This window comes from Anser brachyrhynchus (genome assembly GCF_964034855.1).
Source record: "Anser brachyrhynchus genome assembly, chromosome: 2".
Lineage (NCBI taxonomy): Eukaryota > Metazoa > Chordata > Aves > Anseriformes > Anatidae > Anser > Anser brachyrhynchus.
The window spans coordinates 157115404-157138703 of NC_137695.1; the positions used below are offsets into that span (position 1 = coordinate 157115404).

The following is a 23300-nucleotide window of genomic DNA, read 5'->3' on the forward strand; positions in this document are numbered from 1 at the left end:
TTCGTTTTGATGGTGAGCCATGATAAAGGGAAAGACTAAAGGAAATCATGTGATGGAGAACTCAAAGGACTTCCAGGCATTGGAAACAAGGTTGAATGAGCAGTCATACTGCACGAGTAAGGTGCTGAGTCCGAAGGAAAAAAGCTGTGGGACAGACTAGCTAAAACTGACATTAAATGACAAAAAAGGATACACTCAAAATGCAAACGATTCTGAGGTTAAATAATGGGAAAGAATGTGACATGAAAAAAGACAAAAAGGAGGCATGAGGCGTAAGTACACATTGATAATAAATAACTAATAATAAAATAAAATACTTTAAAATATTAAACACCCTGAATTATTAAAATTAAAACAAAAGATTTCATGCTTGTGATAAAGTAACAATTATTCCCACACTCTAGAAAACCCACAGATGAGATCAGAGAATCAGAGCAAGTTAGGCTGGAAGGAGATGCTGGAGGTCCTCGTGTCCAACCCACTGCTCAAAATGGTGCCAACTTTCACGTCCATGCAGGTTTTTCACTCTCCTGGCCACTCAGATTTAGGAGATGGAGATCCCACATTCTCTCCCCGGTGAGATGACACCAGTGCACAGCAGAATATCTCAAAGCACTCCAATTATAGATCACTGACTGAAGAATTACGTTAGTCGTTTCTATTAAACGTCCAGTCTGCTTGCCTCCTTCCTCTCATCCTTACCAATAAAACTGAAATTCAGTATTAATTCAAAACATAACTATCATCCTAACAGGAAAAAAAGGAGTCATGCTACTACAATTAATTTGCTCACTGAATGGATGGAGCGCACACCCTTATACATAACTGTATTCCACGTTCTTAAGGGTATGCAACCACTCACAAGATATTTCCTCATTAAGGAATTATCCCAAAAAAATGAAATATATAATTACATCATTACTTACACAAGATAAATTAGACTATAAATCAAAATGCTCTTAAATTGGTTTCCACATGGAGTCCTTTGTGATGCACAGCTTTACAGTTATTTTTTCATTCCTAACAATCTGGAATACTTCTGTGTTAGATAAAATGCTGCTGATGGAACCAAGTGTGTTAGTGTCCAGGAATTAATTTTATTATACTGTAACTACAACCTTTGGGTGTGTTTGTTTCCTGTGGAAAAAAATATCTTATGTATGGCGTATTACCAGTAATTTAGGTCAAATTGTTTGACTAGCCACTGCAGGAGACCTGTTAATAATAATAATAATTAAAAAAAGAACAAATAAATATACCCTAACTCACTTAGCCCAACAGAACAATGGGCTCTGTGAGACAGGATTTCTTTCTTAATGCAATATTAAAGATTGGAGAAAAGGTGAAAATATTTAACGTAATGGCTAACACTGCATTAGGACTGACTGAAGATTAATCTGGTTTAGCAGTTAAAGGAGTTTTAACCTTTAAATGGATAACAATGAAAAAACTCCTGTTAATTGGCATAAAGGGGGTAAAAAACAATCCACTTGGTTTCGTATACACTGCAAGCAGTCCACAAAAACAATATCATACAGTTGCACCACATAGCAGAGAGCTTGGGCTTGAACCTTCCAACCTTAAATGCTTCTCTGGTATTCTTGCCTTTTTTTTTTTTGTCCTCCCTTCTGATTGCTTTAGCTTCCGGTGCTTTCAAATAACATCTATCCCTGGGAATAGCAGATCCATAAGCCGAAGCTTCTATTAACAAATCAAAGCTTCCCGGAACTAGTTATCTTAATTCCTCATTTTTTAAAAGATGTGACCAATGTGGGAATTTTAAAAGCTAGGATAAATACATTTTTTTTTAAATAACAGGAGGAAGAATACACTGATTATTAGGTTTCAGGATATGATTATTACTTGAAAAGCAGTAAAGTCTTTAGTATGGGTTCTAGTCAATGCAGAGAGATACAGAATTAATTTACAGATCAGGAACAGTAAAGCATTTAAACACTTCAAGTGGCAGAGATTTTCATTTCAATACCTCATCATCACTGCAAAACATGAGAAAACTGACACTACCGCACCGTTAAACTGAGGTTGGACTGACTTAAACAGTTTTTAAACTACTTGACTTACAGAAAACCGTATTTGAAACTCTGACTTCGGAAAGAGCTGAGAAAAAATAAGCAGAAGGATACATACCATGTTTTCTACTCGGAGCTCAAAAGGCATAGGGTTGTACACCATCAACTGAACTTCACACACATCTCCCTGGACCCACTGGAAGTCTATGAGAAAGGATTACAGAATTAATGCAGGAATTGCCTAATCATAGCGGTACAAAAATTAGCATCAGCTGAGCTGTCAGGTTGTTAGATTGGCTTTATGTTCTAAATTAACATCTCTCTATAATCTGCACAGCCCAAGTCCCGTTCAAGTGCACCGAGGGACACAAGCCATAAATCAGAGGCAAAGCAACGGGTTAAAGGACCGGAAGTGTTCGTTAATACACTCATTATATTAATAATAGTAGTGCTCCAGAGCCCCTGCGTGCCAACATTACATCGACAAAATTAACTCAGGCATCAGTTCAAAACAGTACTTAAACATATCCCTAACCACTTGAAAGCTTAAAGGCTCCCATGCTTGGAGGCAGGTACAAGGTACGCAGCACCGTGCATCACCAAGACTTGGTTTGAAAGCAACCAAATTAGAAATAAACACCACGGGAACAAGGATATTAACAATAACGGGAACAAATCTTCATCTATGTATAGCTGATGATATATAATAAATAAATAAGAATAAATAAAAGATCATTAAGAAGAAATCAGAGAATCACAGAATGGGTTGGGTTGGAAGGGACCTTAAAGCCCATCCAGTCCCAACCCCCTGCCATGGGCAGGGACACCTCCCACCAGCCCAGGTTGCCCAAAGCCCCATCCAGCCTGGCCTTGAGCACCTCCAGGGATGGGGAAAGCATCTGCTCACCAGCAAGATGATTTCCTTTAAGGACAGGTTGGACGTGATGCTTAGGGGCATGGTTTAGTGATGATATTTGGTGGTAGGGAGGATGGTTGGACCAGATGATCTTAGAGGTCTTTTCCAACCCTAATGATTCGAGGGTTCTAAGACACCACATCCATTTCCTCCTCCTAATTTTCTATGGAAGTTTGGGAAATGCTGTAGGAGGGGAAGATACCGTGAGGATCCTTTGATACCAATTTTTATTCGTTTATTTTTTGAGGTTCACAAAAGGGAGGCTCTTAAGTAATAACACCAATTATTAAGCAACTTCTGGAAATACCTAGGAAAGACATGACCAGTAAAAAGGCCAAGAAATAAGCTGCATTTTGAGTTTATATCTCACTACAGCTAACAGAGGTTCGGCTTTAAAGACATCTCACCCTGCCAAGTGTGAAATTTTGGGGAGTTTTATTCTGTTTCAGGAGGTGGGAAATTCAACAAAGTGGGGTCAGCAGCACAGATACAATTTCTGAGGAGCTTCGCAATGAAGAAAGATTATTTTACACCACCATTTTGTACTTTTTTCAGCCCACATGCTCATGTCTGCCTTCCAAATTTCTTGCAGTAACCACATGCACTTTGTCTTCAGAACTTACACTGAATGTGACAACATTTGCTATACAAGGACCTGCAGTCCTCACAAACAAATATTCATTACCCAGATTAAATAAATCATGACCATAATCTAATCCATAACACACACTGATTACCTTTTAACTAGTCTACTCAGTGATTTTAACACAATCTCAACACTTTTTTACTAGGGTATTAGAAAAAGTCCTGTAAAAGGCAGGATTATTAAGACTGTAATTCACAATTAAAACCATCTGTACTCTAATTGCACATTCACAATCACTATCTGATTACATTTTGCAAGCAGTATTAGATAGCTCGGGGGACACATACTTAATGCAAATGTCTAACTCCAATTAATGCTACTGGAAATTAAAAACATACATCCCGAGATATTAACAGGTTATATTACTATGAAACCTGCAAAGTAAAACAGTCGATTAAAACAAAATGTTCAAAAGCACAATTGTATGGAATGTTTGGTACATTTTTTTTAACCAACTTCCTTATGAGTGTCCAAAATCTTATGCATTTTGCAGTCCCCAAAGGAAATCTCCCAGCACAGAGCAGCAAAGACGTTTGAGCACTGACCCCCCGTTACAGTTTACAATCACCAGAAGGAGGCACTTTGGTCCTCAAAGTTGCAGTCATTTTTGGATTAGAGCTACCACAGAATCAGAATGCCTTTTTTGAAAATGTACTCAATGCAAACACATGAAAAAAGTGATTCTGAAAAGGTCAGTTACCTATATATATATATATATATATATAAATTTTATATACATATATATATATAATGTATGTATGTTGGAAACTCATTATTTCATCTTTCTAAGTTGTACCCAAAACTAACAAACCCATTAATTTCTCTGATGTTTTAATCTCTCCCTTCTTCCAAAGAGAATCATAGAATAACATAATCATTAAGGTTAGAAGAGACCCCCAAGACCATCTGGTCCAACCACCCCCCTACCACCAATGTCACCCACTAAACCATGTCCCCAAGCACCACGTCCAACCTTGCCTTGAACACCCCCAGAGACGGTGACTCCACCACCTCCCTGGGCAACCCGTCCCAATGCCTGACTGCTCTTTCTGAGAAGAAATGTCTCCTCGTTTCCAACCTGAACCTCCCCTGGCACAACTTGAGGCCGTTCCCTCTAGTCCTGTCACTGGTTACCTGTGAGAAGAGGCCGACCCCCAGCTCCCCACAGCTTCCTTTCAGGGAGTTGCAGAGAGCAATGAGGTCTCCCCTGAGCCTCCTCTTCTCCAGACCAAACACCCCCAGTTCCCTCAGCCGCTCCTCACAGGACTTGTGCTCCAGGCCCTTCACCAGCTTCGTAGCCCTGCTCTGGGCATGCTCCAGAAAGAAGAGAAAGGATTCTAGGCTTGTTTCTTTGTTTTTGCAGATTTGACCCCTCAAATACTCCCTGAGCTACCTCCCTACAAAACTGTTAATGATTATTTTCAGGCAAACAAATAGAACACATTGTGAGATCTTGTTCCTGCAGAAAAACCCCGCTGGTCACCACCAGCACCAAAAAGGTGCCCCCACTTCAAGGGCTCCCACCAGCGACCTCAGGTTTGCTTTCCAGAAGATCTTCCTAAAAGACACCAGGACAACACTACAGAATTGCTTCCCTAGGGGAAAAGCTGTTGAAAGGACAGGCAAAAGCCAGCAGATGGCCCTAGGTTCAGAGCGGTATTTCAACCACCTTCATGTAGGTATGACACGTTGCTTGCAAGATTTACTACTGGCACTGCGTTATACTACAAGCAGTACTGTTGAGACTATCAGCACTTCCCAACAAAAATCACTTTATGTCATAAATCTTGAGGTTTATTTCTCATTACTAGTGTAGCATCAAAGCAATTTAACCAGAATGTAATAATCCAATTTCTTGTTTCCAATCAGAAAAGCTTATCAGGCTGAAAGCTCAAAAGCTGAACACATTTCCTTAAGACTTTTCAAAAGGGCTTTGTTTCCCTTTGGTTTGTCAGCACCACTTGATTTCCTTTGCTGTAACAATGATTTATCCAAAATACGGCTTACGCATTTCCATAACAGAAAACAGTTCATTTGCTATTGTCATTGTTTGTAATTAAAGTAGATTAAAGACATGTCTTTAAAATATATTAATGATTTTCAAAGTTTATTAAATTCCTCCACTTCTTACGAAGAAGTATCTGGTTTCGTTCTGTGTATTCTTTTGTTTGTAGAACCCAACGTTAGAGGCTTTTACAAGTGAATGCACTGCATATACACTTCAAAAGACAAAAGCTTTACAAGATCACGAGCAGTTCAGACATCTCCTTACGCTAAATAAAAAACTAAAAGGAGAAACTACTTTGTACAATGTAACACTCCTATGGTACCCACAGCACATGAACAAAGCAACCTGCACTGCTACCAAAAACTGGAGGCTCTGTTTCGTACCCATCAAGGAACAAGACTACTGCATAAAACACCTGTTTGACAGGATTAGCAATAAAATGTTATTTAAATGGAATGGGAAAAAAAAAAAGTGGTATATTTATGAGATTGAATGTTGAAAATATAAATCTGAATCTATTTTTTAATCAAATTAAGAGAAATCATACAGACTGTTTTCCAAAGAAATAGCGTAAGATGCACCTTCTGATTGACATTTTTAAAATTTCTTATCCTTTATTAGCAATTTTTTGAAATCAAAGTAGTACTGTGATTGCACAGTACTGAAAAGAGTATCATAATGAGCCAAAATTAAGAAAAACACCCATCTGCACATTTCTGTATTCCGGTTTTCACAATCGGTTCTATTCCAAAGTCACACGAGTCTCTCCTCTGCTGACACTAATGCCCGTGTTAAAAATTATGCATTTGTGATATGCACAAAAGCAACAAAAAGGACTACCAATATTTGTAATTTAATCCAGGATTTGAAACAAGCCGTTTAATCTACTGCCAGTGACACAATTACTGCACTGAAGAGTTTGTTTATAATAAATTAAATAATCCTCTGGCAGAAAATGACTAATCAGTTAAGCATCCTGTGTTTAAGTTAAATCAAAATAGGATATTAACTGGATGCTCTCTTTTCCTCCTGAAAGAAAAAAGCTGAAAATCAATTTTAAAATCCCAATTATCAATTATTTATTAAAGTAACAATTCATTAACCAAAACCAAAAATTATATGGGTGATGAACTACCACTGTCCAGCTGATTTGCATTTTTTGTCCCCGAAACTGCAGCTTATTCATCTGAATGTCATTGTGTTCGATGCCCTTATCAGAAAAGAGAAAAACCCAACACTGCAGCTAGTTCATGGCAACACACACAACTGGCCAAGCTGGCTACTGCCAACCAAAACGTGTCAGAACTAAGCTTTGTCTGAATTCTTTTTTATTTGAGAAGGAAGCAACTAGTTATCTCCTCTGAAAATGAATTTGATCACCTACGTGACTTGATCCCCACTTTGAATTAGGTTGAACTGTCCCCCAGTTTCAAAATCACTGGGGAGAACAAAGCTTCGCTCCTTTAGCCCATCAGGCTAAAAAAGCTGATTAAATCAAACAAAAATTCAGGTTTGCTTTCCCTGACCAAGAAAGAATTTCCAATTTACCAAAACAATGAGAAATACTGGAAAATATTCTTATTCTTACCTATTTTCTTAGTTCGTTCTTCCCCGCGATTGTGAGCAATAATTGGAGAATATATGAAGGGGCTTTTGGTTGACACATTCTGAGCCAGCAGACTTTTCATTTTGTGAGGTCGGAGACTGGTGGGGAGGTTCAAGAGCTTCACAGATCTGTTGAGTAGAAATAATTTTATAGGAGGTTGTACTAAAAGTGAGCTGACAAATATTCATTGACATACTAAGTAAATAGTGATTAAAGTACCTAAAATGGAAAACATGAAGTAAACAGCTACAATACAAAAGGAAAATAACACCAATCCCAGAAAACTAAAGGGAAGGCTTCAGAAAGGTATCAGAAAACCAATACCAAAGGAAAACCATCTTGATGGCGGTAGATACACCTCCAGTGCAGAAAGTAATCAAATATTTAACTTAAACCCGAGCCAGAAGCCAAACGAAATTTCAGTGGACAATGTAATACAAGTAAAGAACTTCTCAAGGTGAATAAAACAGGTTTTCAAACAGTTGAAGTGAAGAGTTGCATCTGGAAGGAAGGAAACTTGACAGGAATTGGAGCGGTCTTGTTGAAGGCCCATAAAGCAATCACAAATAGACAGGAAGAGGGTGATTTATTAGACCATCTCTTTGCTAGACCAAAATCCCTGTGATACTAAGCAAGGAAGCCACTGCTCCTCCACTGCTGATGGGAAATTACAGACTAAATATTAGAAATATGAACAAGCAATACGTTAGTGGATATTCAGTAAAAGTAGCAGCATCGTAAGAGCCCATACGACTCCTCGTTACTTAGAGCCTGGAAGGAGCAAGGAAAGGAAAAACAAAAGGTGAAGAAAGGCAACATTCACTGTAACAGCTATTTTGCTACAGTCTGTTAAAATTTAAGTATTTGTGGCTTTAATTTAAAAAGAAAAAAAGTCAACAGGAGACAACAATGTTCCCTTTATAATCATGCATGGATTTAATCTCCAACTTCTAAAAAATTGGTTTTCCAATTAAATAAAATCTATAAAATAAAACTGATTTTTTTGCTAACTACATCCCAACACAGTGAGGCAGACAACCAAGAATTAAGTGAAGACCTCAAAAAACCTTCCAGCAGTAAACTTTTAAAGTACAATTCTGTACTTAAAGATATCGTATGCTTGTACCAAGGCATGACTAGGAAGAAAGCCCAGCCAAAACCCTAGGAGACTTCAGAAATCAGTTGAGGAGCCAAGCACAGGAATCCCAGAAAACCCCGACCTCTTCACAGACGAGCTCCCCTTTTCCCTCCTTTCCCCCATTCACCTGCCACAGTAAAATTTATCTCACTGGACTTCTTTGATAATGCTACAATAAACCCAAGAGGTTATGAATGTTGCTGTACGTGATTAAATTCTCGTGTTTTATAAAGTTCTTCAAATACAACGACTCACACTGGAGGACTACGAACGAAATCTGCCATCCTCAGCTGTAAAGGTCACAGAAATAAAATCAAACATCTTTATTTTGAAAAGCACATTCTTGTACGTGTTAAAACAATTTTGCAACGTTTACACAAGATAATTGAAGTCACTCACCACAGTCACAGAATTACACTGAATTTCAGAACAATAACCTATCACTGAGAACACGAAACTACTTCAAGTCCTCAGCACAACAAAGGACGGTTCCGTCAACCAACCAAATCAACATCCCCACTAATAAAAAGTGCATACATACAAGAAAGCAATTTGTTTTAAAAATAACCCGAATCATCCTAGATGATGTGCTACTGCTAAAACTGATGAAGCTCTAAGAGGAATATTACAAAGACAAGTTATCTCTGTGATACAGAACGCCTGATAAGAAGTTAACGGAGAACATCAAAAGTATTTTGGAACAAGAAATGTAATACACGTTATCGGCTGGGAACACTTAGGGTCAGCATCACAGCCAAATGCAAAATAAGAGACAACAGACTTTGGGAATAAAGAGAAACTATCACAGATTGCTGAGTACTTCACACCTCGAAGCAAGCACAATACCTCTTGGATTGGATTTTAAGTCAAATTAGAATGCGATTTAAAGCAAAACGTGTGAATGATACTTAGCTGAGGAAATGAACAATACATTTGACAAAGTGCTAAAAAAGAAATTTTATTTTCCGTATAGAAATGCTTTGTCTCATCCACCATTATTACATAAAAACCGTTGGGTAAGCTTTTTTTATCTTGCTGCAGAGCAGGGGAAGCAATGTCCTTCAGCCACCTGTTGGAGAACTCAAGGGTCACACACAGAATACAGCAACTTTTTTAATTCCTTTGGGCGAAAAGCTTGAATAAAGTACATTTTCTAGCCTTGGGAGCAGCCCTACTGAATTCAGATGGGTGACAATTAGGAATTACAAAAAAATTGCCACACCTACCCAGAAGAACAAAATCTTGTATTTGGAAAAAAGCTGTATTAATTGAAAACAAACTTGCTCAGAGGGGAAATGAAAATACTTTTAAAAACACTCTACCTAAGCAAACAGTGCATCTATTAGGATAGAAAGACATTAAATTTTCCTATTTTGTATTTGAAAAAATCCTAGGTGATAATTTCATAGTATGCTACAATGGAACATTTTCCCATCCTATGTGCTCTTAATTTCTGGAGCTTCATCAAAACAATTAAAAATGCAAAAAAAAAGCTTTCTATATTGCACTACAACATTAGAAATGTTAAAAAAGTTCAAAGGTTACAAGAGTATATATAAAAAATATTACCATATTTAAAGTCTGTCAATAATAGACCAAGTTTCCAGTTAAAAGACATGGCAGAAAAAATAGAAATGAATCTGACTGTATGGAATATCAGGAGTAAATAATTAAACAAAGGACAGCTCTAGGCTTTAAATACTAACTAACATGAGTAATGAGCTATGAAGACTTTTCCAAGCCAAATCTCTTCAATTGCTTTATAGGTACGGGGGAGAAAAGGGTAACGGTGTTACTGTGTTCTGACTTGTCCAAAGCATTTCAATGCTTGACAGTATTTTGATCAAGAAATCTGCATCCAAAATAAGCACCACACAATAAATGGATTAAAAACTAACAGACTACAAAATGCCAACAGTAAATAGAACTCAGCAGCAGTAGAAGTTTGTTTCTAGAGGGCTCTAGCATAGATTGAATCATAAGCTTGGGTTATTCAACCATGGCCAAAACCCCATTTCTGCACATTTATCATTTGTGTCTCAAAAATTAGCAGGATTGAACTCAAAGAGCGCTGCAGTCCTGCAGTGAGCTGTTTTCCAGACAAGCTGGACAGCTGTAAAATACGTTAGCCCTGCTGTGTAGATGTAACTGGAGGCTTTATATTTAAATGCAACTAAACAGTTTGTCAGCTAACGGATTTTTATCACTGTGGCTTTTATAGGACTTCCAAAAGACAAGAAGAAGGGGCAGGGGAGGAGGAGAATGATCAGCAATTCCCTGTTAAGCAGTCCCGCTGTTTGTCTCCTCAGCCCAGCCCGTGTCGCACCCCGCGGCAGAACTGCAGGAACTGTTTGCAGCAGCGCTCCAACTGCAGCCGGGTCAGCAAAAGCTCATGCTAAACGCTGCACCTGGGTGCTGAGCAATGTCTTAATGCAAGGCATCGGAACAGCAAGGAAATGTAACGTGGTTCTCAAAATAGAAAATGTGCTTCTCTCGGAGCAGAAAACGTTTTAAGGGAGAAAGGCAAGAGTCGTTCCCCGCTGAAGTATTGTTAATCTGTTGGCAAAAGTTTTGAGTGGCCTTGAGAAACTCACCTTCAGGAGGTATTTAGGGATATATTTTATATATTCAGAATGTATACAGGGAAATTGTCTAACAGAGACAGGTACCCGAACTTGCCATCAACCATCTTTAAGGTCAATGGAAAACCAGCCAATAATACAGGCAATGGGATTCAGTAATTCAGCTCATCCTGAAGCAGAAATTTAAATTTAAGCAGAAAAACCTAACTGTGCTCACCTTTCTCATGACTGCAAGTATGCAGGATGACTAGTTTAGAACTATACGTAGAGTTATAGTGAAATTAAATCCACCCCAAGGTCAGCTGAAAATGAATTAATCGTACAACTTCCCAACTCTCACGTGTAACTGTGGTTCTGCCAGTTACAGGTTTAGGACTGTAAGTCCACGCTGCGTGTTATGTGGCAGAGAAGCTGGTACCAGCTGCCTCTCCGAAGTGTGTGCTGTGCCACTGAGCACACAGCTACCTGCAAAGCCATCCCAGATAGCCGGTCACTGCCAACCAAATCCTGCCCGGGCACTGAGAGGACAAAGCTGGAAGACCTTGGAGAAGCTGCGTTTTTCCCCCAGGAGCAGACATGAAACGTGGGGTGGCCCAGGTGGCAAACCGATGCGCGGCTTTGCACTTGGTCCCAGCAGGGGACAAAGCACTTTTAAGAACACCACTGGTGCTTTGCCGTGTGCACCCAACCTCAGGTACGTGCTCAGGTTAAATTTGTGCTGTCAGAGAGCAACTCCCACACAGCAAATTGCTCGTGTGAGCAGACACATCACCGTAAATGAACTGCAAACAGTTAGACAGCACGTTTTCCCGCAGTAAAGAAGTTAGAGAGGATTTGGTAAAACTAGCTACAGCAGGAAAACCGGTCTTGGTGTAAAACCTTGATTTCATTTTAGAGACATTTACTGAAAGTAATCTGCAAATAAATACACTCTTCACTCTCTGGTTATACACTTTATTATCTTTTTGTGATACCAGAACATTGCTTCGTGAAACATTGATGACTTCCCACAGAGAACTCAAATCTCTCCGAGAACTCTTTTCAGGAACTTCCCCCGTACTTTTTCTGAATAGCAATTACCTTTCCTTCCAAAAGGCACTTCTTGACAAAGACTTTCTGTTATTAGTGATGCCAAATGGCTGTTTCCTCCCTCTCTGTCCCTCTCTCCAATACTTTAGTCTAAACCAGGTGTTATTCACTGGAATGACCGCGTGACGGGCTTTGGAACACGGGCACAAAATGCAATGTGGATTTAGAACAGGCCACTGAAGGGCCCAGCCTGAAAATGCATCTGGAAAGGAACAGCTACAAAAGGCAACAGTCCCAGCCAAATTCCAAGCTCCGTGGATGGAGACAGCAACCAACTGGTGGACTTTCAGTGTGGTCAGGTATCTAACTTAAATCTCAGCTGCAATTATACAATATTTTTTCTTAGACGGTATCAGAAACTCTTGAATGACAGTTTAAAAAAAAAAATCTCTCTCCTTCTGAAACTAAAGACCACAGAAAGTATTTTCTACTCAAAGGCTCTATTTTTGCTTAAGAACTTCTCAAAACAATTTGACATTTTGACATTTTTTCATGTTATTGTGAACAGCTTACGCAAACTGAGAAGACTACATCCTTCCAGTATCCTTTAAAATCTGACAGGTCCTGTGGAAAAGTTAAAGATTGCATTTTGGAGTCTTACCTCACAATAGGCAATTTGGTGAACGGAACAGGAGGTAACTTCAAACCATCTGGCAGAGTGATGAATTCCATTGTGCCAGGGCACTTTGCTGTGTAGCTTTCCAAGCTCTGCGTGACATCTTTCTTTTCTAGAAAATAAATTTGTTTAAAATAGAGTCAGAAACACTTTCAACTTGCACACAACAAAAGTTAAAGATGAACTTAAAACCTGAAGTTTTACTTGCTTTTTTTGCATTTTAACAAAATAACTCGGATGGAATGCCAGCAAACGTCCGCGTTACAACGCTTACATTACGCACCAAAAGCCTCAATGGATGTCTTATGTCCATAACTACTTAAATGGTCTTTAATGAGCAAGGTAGTTTTATGGACTTTCAGAATTTTTAAAGCATCAGCGTATACCCACCCTTTGTTAGTTTTTTTTCACTGTCAAGATAACAATTTCTATAATTCAGATAGAAAATCTAAACATTCAGAGCAGATGGCATCAAGCACTTAAAGGTTATTGATAGAAACAATGTTATGTGAAGAAGCCCTGTCCTGAAGCACCAGCTGAAACAATACCTAATGGCAAAGGAGAAACAAATTAGTTTTCACACTATCTTGTGTTACAACTCCCTAATTTTTAAAACAATTACACTATGCTGCTAAATTGTAACAGCCAGGAAGATTTTTTTCTTTTGTTTTTCATAAAAATACAAGAACATTCAAGCAAATATACATTACGCATGTCACCTTCAATAATATATAATAAATGGTTCTGAATTTCATGTCATTTCCACGAATTCATACAAGTATGTCTCCAGAAAAAAAAAAAAAAAAAAGGTCTATTGGGATATTTGTGGCCTGAGTCCAAAATTGTGTTTGTCTGTTGAGACCGGAGTCTGCAAACAGAAACAAACCTGAAAGTGTGTGCTTAGATGTGAGAATGAGGTAGCTGAAGACTGAGACCTACCTTGGTTTAAGGTACAGTGTACATGTTCCTCTGTACATGTGCTAGCAGTACAAATAACTACTAAATACCTACATCATTTCTCGAAAATAAGTCAGAGATCTACATACGCAAAGAGAAAGGAAAATAGAAAATGGGAGAGTGACGGCAGTTACTGCTTTCCAAAAAAAAATTGCTTAGGATTTTAAAAACAGTTACGGTTTGTTTACATCGATGTGAAAAACCAACTAGGAAGTTTAAACAAAACCATTAAAAAAAGTCATGCATACTTAGAAGAAGGGCCTGGCATAAGATTGGATATAATTATTGCTTAAGTTTTAAATTTTAGGGACAAAGTTTCATGATTTCTTAAGAACTGCCTGTAGTTCTCTCTCGTATTGTAAGTAGCTTCATGAAACCACAGCCTGTTGCTCTGTTCGGGCGATTAGCTGTTCGCTAGCAGTCCTCGGGATATGACTCAAGACAGACTCATTCCGAAACTGGGTCCCTCCCATTCCCCCAGCAAGAATCGGCTTTGAAGGATGAAAATTTCAGCTGATGACCTCGGTACGAATGGAAAACGGAGGCTGGGGAACCAGCCGCGAGCTTCTCGCGAGCAGGGCAGCACGTCCTCTGTGCCACCACGAGGAACGCAGCGTGCCTTCAGGGGCAAACCCAGTGAGAAGTCCCAAAGATCCCCAGGTGCAGAAGCACAATGACGCTTCAGATGCAATTAGGCATGGTTGGAAGGTTACCACCAGTAATCTGAAGCATGTGGGCCATGAAGAGAGGTTGAGAGACCTGGCCTTATTCGATGAGGAGATAAACCCAGGGGAAACTAATGACCACCACCATGAAGCTGGTGGATCCAAACCTTTCCCTGCAGTGCCAGCTGATGCAACAAGGAGCACCGGGCACAAACAGCAGCTTGGGTGGCTCACGTTGGGTATCAGGAAAACATTCAGCAGAGCAGAGCAGAGCAAGAGCAGCTCCCAGAGAAACTGCCCCGGGGGCTGCGGAATCTCATCTCCGAAGGTTTTCAAAACGCTGCTAAATAAAACCGCAGCTGGTGACAGTGCTGGCCTAAATTGGACTAGGTGACCATCAGAGATAAAGTCAGAGCGGTATTTTTACTATTCCGTGATTTCAGACGGCTGCTGCTGCCTCCTGGCCATCAGCACCTCATTCTCCTTCCAAGTTATTACCACTTCAGCCCTTTTTATTGCAAAATGCATCAGAGCAACTTCCAGAAGCAGCTAGATAACGCCACGGAGATCATGCAAAGGTTTCTCTTATTCTTATCTTTTCCCCCTAAAAGATAAAGGAGGGCTTCATTTAAAGGGAGCGTGGAGCTTGAGACACAGAACTATTCATTTCAACATTAAGTGAAGAACAACTGTGAGCCGACAGATTTACAAACAGTTAATTTTGCTCCTGTACGGATGCAGATCCAGTTATGATGCTGTGCAGAACGACGCGGTGATTTACGGCAGGACAGACCGTGACTTCTGGGCTGCTCCTGCCCAATGCGAATTGTCGGGAACTACAGAATCGCCAGCTTTCACAACGTAAACAGGGGGCTCTCCTTTAGCAGGACATGGCAGGGAAGAAACACTCTTAATTTGCTCGGTTTTGCCTGCCTGATCTTTCTCAAGACCTGTAATAACAGCGGAACACCGTAACTACGAACAGCACTTTCAATAACAAAGACCAGAAGCTGAAGGATGCATCTGTGACAAGAGGAATGGGAGAATCAGATCATTTTCTCCTTTAAGGTTCAACTACTCACGGTTCAGGGAGGTCCTGGACCTGTTTCTGGAAGAGCACATCTCTCTAGGTGCTGCTGTGAGACAGCTGATCCCTAGCACACGCTCAGCTCGGCAACGTCAAGGTTCAGGATTCATCCAAGGATTTTTCAATGCAGAGTCGTAAAGCCCAGCGAGAACCAAGCAGCGGGATCCCCTTTTACTTTCGAAGACATTTGATTACTTATTTCCTAGATTGTCTATTCCCTGTCAGACCAGGCAATGAGATGCTACAGCTGACGTGATTGATACCATTCCATACATATGCTCACTTTTTTTCATGCACCTGACAAATTGCCTTGCTTGTGTCTGTGTCCCACTGAACCGTCCCAAGCCACGCACCACATTTTAATGGAGAGTAGGAAATATTCCCGAAAACATGTTTTAGACATACACAGACACTCAGAACGGCATAGCAGAGCCAGGAGTTGTAGCAGTTCGAGACTGTTTTCATAAAAATTTCAGGCTATAGGATTCAGGATGTTATTTGCCATTTTATAGGAGCAAGGGCACATAATAAACGTTAGATCTGCAGAGATGGGAAGGATCACAGCTACCAAGAATGATGAAGATGACACTACAACGCGCACTTCATTCTGCCCAGGAGTGGAGGCTGTCATGCTGAAGCACCAGCTTTTATTTCCTAGCGTGCAATGCCATCAATCACTGCGTTCAAAGCAAACGTGCTGCCGCTTGCAAAAGGAATCTGCTTATGGATTTGAGAGTCCCGTTTTTATTTCGCAGTAGAAGCGCAGTGTGCTTGCCGCAAAGGCACGGCTAAAACAAGACGTTTTCCTAGGTGGCTGCTGTACGAAGTGCAGTTTGTAACACGCTGAGCCGAGCCAGCAGCTCGACTGCATTTCACTCAGCACCGCATCTCAGCTGAGCCGCACAAGGAATCCCCACCAACAGGACGCAGCGAGAAGCATCCACCTAAGAGCAGGAGCTGCACAATCTTTCCCGAGAGCCACTTCTGAAAGCAAACGTTGGAGCCTCTCTTCCTTGACTGAGTACCTTGACTGAGAAGAGCATCTGCGGCTGAGAAAGACACGTACTATTTGCAGTTTTCTTCCTCTTTGGAAAGAAGGGATGGAAAACAGCTACGCTTAGAGGTCGTTGCCCATCTAGCGTCTTCATGCTTGTGCGTGTCAGCAGGAAGGCAATCGCCACTTGATCCTCTGACCTGTGAATTAGCCTCAACAGCTTTAAAAGCCCGCGCCGCATCTGGAAACCCCACTGAATGCTCTTGTGCAGGTTTTACGGCGGTTGATTTATTGAGTGAGAAATGACGGGTTATTTTCTCATGTGGAATAACGATTCACGATCTTTTTCTCCAATTTCTCTGCAGACTCATTGAAAGCTCAGGGTCATAAAATGGCTGCAACCAAAATAAAGCTGCACAAAGCCACGGTCAGTACTGCCACTCGGGCACACGCTTCTCGGTCTGTTCATTATACCCTCATAGTACGATTTCCCTATTTCATACAGAATTATTTTCATTGCCATATTCTTGCTGCTCCTGATAACTGAAAATTTTGCAAGTCCGCCAATATTATTCGTGATCTTTTGCTTAACTACTTCATGTCAACACAATAAACTTTGGTTTTGTCCCAAGCCTGCTTGGAGCCTTTTTCTAAGATGAGAACACAAAAATCTGAAAGCTTCGGTTGCACAGTTAGAAACCGTTTGTGACTGAAAGCTACCGAACGTGAAAAAAAAAAAGTCTTTTTGCCAGTTTCACAATAATATGAAGCAACATTGCCCAATAACGGAGCCACTGAAAAAATCTGAACAGGACAGGAAAGAAGGTTGGTTATATAGAAACATTTTTAAGGACTTCGGTAACCAGTTTAACCATATCACACAAACAGCATTTCATGCCTTGGCAGGTAACAGAGAAAATTAGAAGAAAACAATTGCTTTAACTCAAGAAATGTAGAACATACCCAGCCACAGCTAGTACCCCTTAAAAAGGAGTCAAATATTAAAAATATGGTGTTGGCTCTTTGGCAAGCACATGGTTGGTCTTGTACTCATGAAGATTTTTTGTCCCTTGCAGAGCAATCTGCAGCAAGGCAGAATGAGGAAAGGGAACAGTTTATGTCTGACCTGCCAGTTGCACTGAAAGACAACTGACTTTCTGGTTCCTTCCACAACGTGCTAAAATATTGAGAAAGGAAGTAGGGAAACAAACAGCTAAAAGCCTTCTGACTTCAATTTTCCCCTGGTGGTAAGCCCAGAATCAGAGGTTTAACAAAAAAGCTGGTACCCAGGGTTGTTTGTGCTGGCTGAGCTTTTCCTTCCGCCTTGAAAACAGCAAATGGCATTGACGAAGGAGAAGTCAGAGGAGACCTCGTGCAGCAGTCAGCTCCGACAAGTGGCAGCCAGCTGGCCCACCCAGCTCTCTCAGGAACAAAGTGTCAGACATCTCCTTGACAAATTACTAGTAACAAGGCAGAAAACACTCAGTCTGACAGCAGAAGAAGCAAGAGAAACAGTAATTTCTGTACCCGGAAACATCAACTTTTCCCTTCACAAAATAGAAAATCGCTTGATGAGCCATCTTCCAACTAGAGAAGATAGAAAGCGTCTGCTACCGTGGAGATCTCCTGCACCACCATGCCATCAAGGTGCTGCTGATCCTTCAAAGAAAAAAAGGAATTCAGAAAGACCACAAAATACTTTAAGACCCTCAACAAAAGCTGGCGCAGTGAGTGAGTATTCATAAACTAACAGCTACAAATTGCTTTTACCTTGAAGTTAATCACTTAGCTTACAGCACGCGTGCAGAGGTCTTCGTGACCTTTCAAAGAGTCCCTCAAATTCTAGTCTGGGAGAGATGCAGAGGGACAGTTAAGCATCCTATTTGTACATTCAGTGCATCCCTCTTCACTACCACAAGAAAGCCAACGTTGTAAGCGAAGCGTCTTAGCAAGACTTGCCCGATCAACCCACTTATTCAGTATTTCAGCTGTTTAATTCAGCAGAACAGAGCAGGTCTCCTCTAATTTGCAGGCAAGCATCACCAGTTTTTCCATTACATAAAGTTTGGCAGGAATTCGATGACAGCATTTTCTACATTTGTAGTAAACTGCACCTCTAATATTTTTTGGAAGAGAAAGACTTGGAGCAAGTTAACCTTGCTTTCAAACTGTCCACGGGTCTCAAGCAAGTTGCTTTGTCTCTCAGGGCACCGTTAGCATTTACCTTTTCCATGGATAAGTAAGTGTCATGAAACTGGAACAAACTTAACGTCTCTGATCTCCGCGTTTAACGTAACAAATTTAACATCTCCACACCGCCACGTTTTGTCTATAGACTCAAAAGATATTCTCACGGGGAGAACCAGAAAGGACTGGCAGACAGCATATTACACGAACCCTGCTTCTTTGAGAAATCAAGCAAAATAAATCTCTAAATAAATACGGCGGAGACTAAAACTAATAAAATTCACAGTTTGAGATGGAAAAGAGAAGGAACGATAGGAAAATAATTTATCTGTGTTAGCCAGAGAGCTTGATAAGTAAGACCCACTTTCATGAATAGATCATTATGAACGGCAGCAAAGAAAGTGGCTCCATCCTTACAAGGAGGGAATGCGTACGAGGGGATTCAGTTATTTGCTGTAGTAGTTATAGTTCATCTCTGAAAGAGCAATCATTGGCTTTACTCCTAACATTGCAGGGTAGAGGGAAAAGGAAAATGTCTGGTTTCAAAATAGATGAGATATAGAGGAGTTGTCTGTGTCAGGATTATGCTCTCTGCTTCTGAAGACCACCACAGAGAAAGAAAGAATGGAAAGAGACTGCCTAAACACACGAAGGGTTTTTTTTCGGAAATTTGGTCTTTCATTACAAGATTTTTTAGCAATTATATAAAATGTGTACACATTATGTCACAGTGAGTCTGAAATTCACACCCAGCACAGAAATACTTTTGGATAGAATCTCAAAAAATTGGGATAGCCGAAGTGAGAGTTCAGGGAAACGCCATTAAAATTTCAGCATCTAGTTCTCCACTGTACCTGAGCTAACTTCAGATGTCTGTGTTCTCTGAAAAACATTTCAAAATATATTTTGTACACACAAAATCAGTATGTAAACCACTGAGCAACGCTAATGATTTCTGACGTTAATACCAGCAGACCTATCTTTACATAAAGTGGAGCAAATGAAGCAAAGCTAACTTCCAAAACAATAAAAAAAAAGTTAAAAGACAACTCCTGCAAAGCCACTTCTGAGCAAAGCAGGCTTTGTAAAAAAATGTACAGATACAATGGCCCACTGTTACACACATCTGATTTGGTGTTTTGGGTAGAGGAAGCACAGAGAGACAGAAGGTGGTAAGAACATCACGGTAATTTCTGTAGGAGCTCTCTCCTCACTTCACTGTCCTGCAAAGTCACTGGAATTTGGCCAGAGAGAATTAACATAATTCAGAGTTTTGATGCTTCCATTAGTGGCAAGAAAGAGAAGAGACTCCTCTTGCCTGAGAAAAGGCCAGTTTAATTGTTTAAAGAACCAGACAACTGTCTCAAAACTGATAACGAAAACATGCCAGCTCTCTCAGCTAACATATTTGAGTTTTCCAATCCTTCCGAAAAAGCATTTTTTCAGTATCACTCCTGAATCTTTTTGTTCTTTTCAAAGTACATCCAACCGTACTCAAATGGACATCATGCAGGGAGATCACCAAAGCAGATGGATGATCTTTTAAACACCCGTATTTCTACTTACATATAAACTGCTACTTGCAGTTAGGAGGGCACTGAGTCTGTTAAAGCCATCTAAAGGCCATATATTTGGATTTTCGTAAAATAGTTAATATAAAAATACCTTCCTTCAGCACAAAACATTAGCAAATACACCACAAATTCTTCATGTCTTCATATTGTCAATTAAAGCATGTCTTCCTCGAAGCAGTTTTTTTCTGAAACAACAGCTTGGCAAGTTGTCTTCGTTTGAACATCCCTTCTCTCCATTAATCACATCAGGCTTCTTCAAAAAACAAGAGGCAACTACACGATGATGGGAATTCTGACGTACAGCTTGGAAATTTCATTTTATTCATGAATGACTTTAAAACAACTTAGTAGGAACTTTCTGTCATAAAGAAATGCACCATTTTATTTTAACGCCGGATTTGCTGTTTCACATACGAATTTGGATAAGGCAGAGGCTGGAGATTTTGTCTGCGCCTCATCAAGTCCAACACAAGTCTAAACTAAGGTAAATTGCGTGAAAGACATTCAGCTTTGTTTGTAATGCCAGGCAGTTTGAGTCAGCGTTCATTTTATTTACATTACAGCATTTTTTTCTTCATGTAACACTGACTCAAACTGCTAGTCTTCATATCTTGTGTTATCCAAATGAATTTAAATCTCTCGTTCCTGTTGGTGATTTTGTTACCAGTTTAGTCACCCTCATTTATTTAGTCCACAATCACTAAATTCACTGAATTGTAGGCTGAACCAGAGTTACTCCAGCCACACAAGGATAAGCAGATCACTCTTTGCAATCGATAAACTTCTGTAGGCATTTTGGTTTTCCTCTTGGCAACCTTAAGTTTCAGCATAGTCTACAAGACATATATTTCATGAAAATCAATGGCATCTTTTTTTAAAATGTGGTTTTAGAGTGAAGTTATTTAATATGCCAGCTCCTCTAGAAAACACCAGTTCCAAAGTGAGGTTTTAAAAGAATATTATAAACCCAGAGAGTTTTACCTGGCTGCTACTATTCTGTATTAAAAATAATAATAAAAAGAAAGCAAAAAAGATTTTTAAATATGCAGGAGCGTTTTAGATAAACAACTCCCAGCAACAGGAGCAGGTAGCAGTGCTGAAGTTTTATAGCACAGAACTGAACAAAAGAGCACTAGAACAAAAGCAGCAAAACTCAAATCTAAACTCCAAATCTACAAATCCTAAATACCGCCCACGTTACTGATGCCTTTATACATTAACCTCGTACGGGAAAACTTAAATATGAGTATGTAGCGTCATTCTTTGCAGTACTGCAAGAGAGGTGGAAGAGTTGGAGGAAAAGAAAAAAACAAAACTTTAGCCAGTGGGCTTGTGTATGGCGCATTTCCTGGTCCCCTCCGTTTATCTGATTATATATAGAGTACCATGATGAATGAGTTAAGTGACTTCTAAGAAACTTCCTCCTACTTCAAGTCCAAACTCAGAAGATTTTTATTACAGTACGTCAGAAAGCATTTACATTCAAGCTTTTTTTTAATATATTCAAACACATTGTGCCACTACTATACCTCTAACACACACAAGGTGCTAAGTCTGCTCAATTATATTTTTATATGTATATACACACACACTTTTTATATATACATACATAGATAAGATACGGCACTATGCTGGAGCTGTAAAAATACTTCCGATCCATGGCTACGAACCTCCCATGCTGCTATAAATATTCCCTTTGTAATTATACTGGACATTTCAGTCTCCATCCAGAAAATGGTTCATTTTAGTATTACAAGCCCAAGCAGAGTAGCTCCCGTTTGAAAGATTTACCAGTTTCACAAAACCCCCTTTGCAGGCGCTTTGTCAACCAAAACACAACGCAGTGCGTTAAAGCAGTTCAGTACTGTCAGTTATGTAAAACTCACCTCAACTCAGACGTTTGCATCTAATTCTAATTTCCACATTCTCTGTTCAGTCTGATTAAAGCTTCATTCTTCTGAGCCCTTGAAATCGGTAGCTTCTGTCCTTCTAAAAATTGATTTATGTGCTGTAGAGAACCCATGGGGAAATGCTGTCCGAATGGAAAGGTAATATTGAGGAACAACGTTCCCTACAGCTATAAAACACTGCACAGTGCTGACAGGCCATGGCTGTATTAGCAAGTTCTACAGCACAAAAGGAGAGAGGCCATAGAGGGAATCAGTTGGTGCCTACATCACACAGACTTCAGGGGATTACTTGAGACTAGTTTCAGCGTAAGCAGACCTTCTCAGAGAAGGTTTCCAGTACAGCACCTCTTACTTTCTACTCTCGAGACAGTTACTGAAGTAACTATGAAGTCCTAAAAAAAAAAAAACGATGCAGAGATTCATTTGCCACTTACAGTTTTGAAAGGAGAATAAGGACCATTTAAGAAATCCGCTAATTGCAACTGTCAGAGGTTCAATTACTTAATTTTTAAATTCCTTTAGCATCTTTGAACTTTATCTGGTGAACTTTTTTCATCTTACAGGTCAGATCACTCCCCATCGTAAACCATTCCGAGTTAACTCTTTGAAAGAATTCATCGGGTTTACTCTCCGCAGAGGAAGGGCTTTGCCTTGAAATCTTCCTTCCTAAAAAGGAAACCTTCATCAACTTCTCTGCTATGGCTCCATCTTCCTTGAGTGTGTCGTTTTACACCTGTTACGGTTCATTTCTACAAAAGTGCAGGCAGGCTTCATGTTTCCAATATATCTGAAGAAGTTACTAGCTTTCAAGCGTTCAGTAAGTTACTCTTCAAAATCTGGTTTGGGCTTAGGATTCCCTCCTTCCCCCCATTTAACTTGTCACAGGCGGCGTTCCCCTTTACTTTCTATGTTTGGACACAACATATACTTTTACAGTGTAAATTTTCTCCACTTGTATTTATTTTGCCCTGCTTTTTCACTATTTTTGGATTTACTTTAACGGAGAAGGGGGAGAATACACTTACAGAGAACCTAGTATGACACCTTTAAGTGGTCTCCATGCAAGCAGCAAGCACACCACCCCTAATTTCTTCCAATGAGCTTCGTTACTTCTATGTAGCTCCTCTTTTCAAAGTTCGATGCTACTGACAGGGTTGTCTGTTTTTGTTAAAAGTCAAGCATTCTTGTTTATCCTCATTTTTATTTCTAATACTTACCATCTTGCTGCTTATGACCTGAATATGATGAAGAGGAAGGGAAAAAAAGAGGAACACTGGGAACAGGCAGGGGAAATG

General features: G+C 39.9%; 1 protein-coding gene across 17 annotated transcripts in view; it reads right to left on the reverse strand.

Moving 5' to 3' along the window:
• TRAPPC9 (trafficking protein particle complex subunit 9) overlaps positions 1–23300 on the reverse strand; it is a 556529-nt gene that overhangs the window by 498813 nt on the left and 34416 nt on the right. For all 17 annotated transcript variants that reach the window (XR_013947303.1, XR_013947304.1, XR_013947305.1 and 14 more), the window contains 3 exons: positions 12617–12743; positions 7189–7334; positions 2149–2234 (listed from right to left, as the gene is read on the reverse strand). Coding sequence is in view for 12 of the 17 variants with exons in the window: in XM_080582090.1 (XP_080438216.1) it covers positions 2149–2234; positions 7189–7334; positions 12617–12743 (359 nt within the window). In the remaining 5 variants the exon portion in view is untranslated. The remainder of the gene's footprint in view (positions 1–2148; positions 2235–7188; positions 7335–12616; positions 12744–23300) is intronic.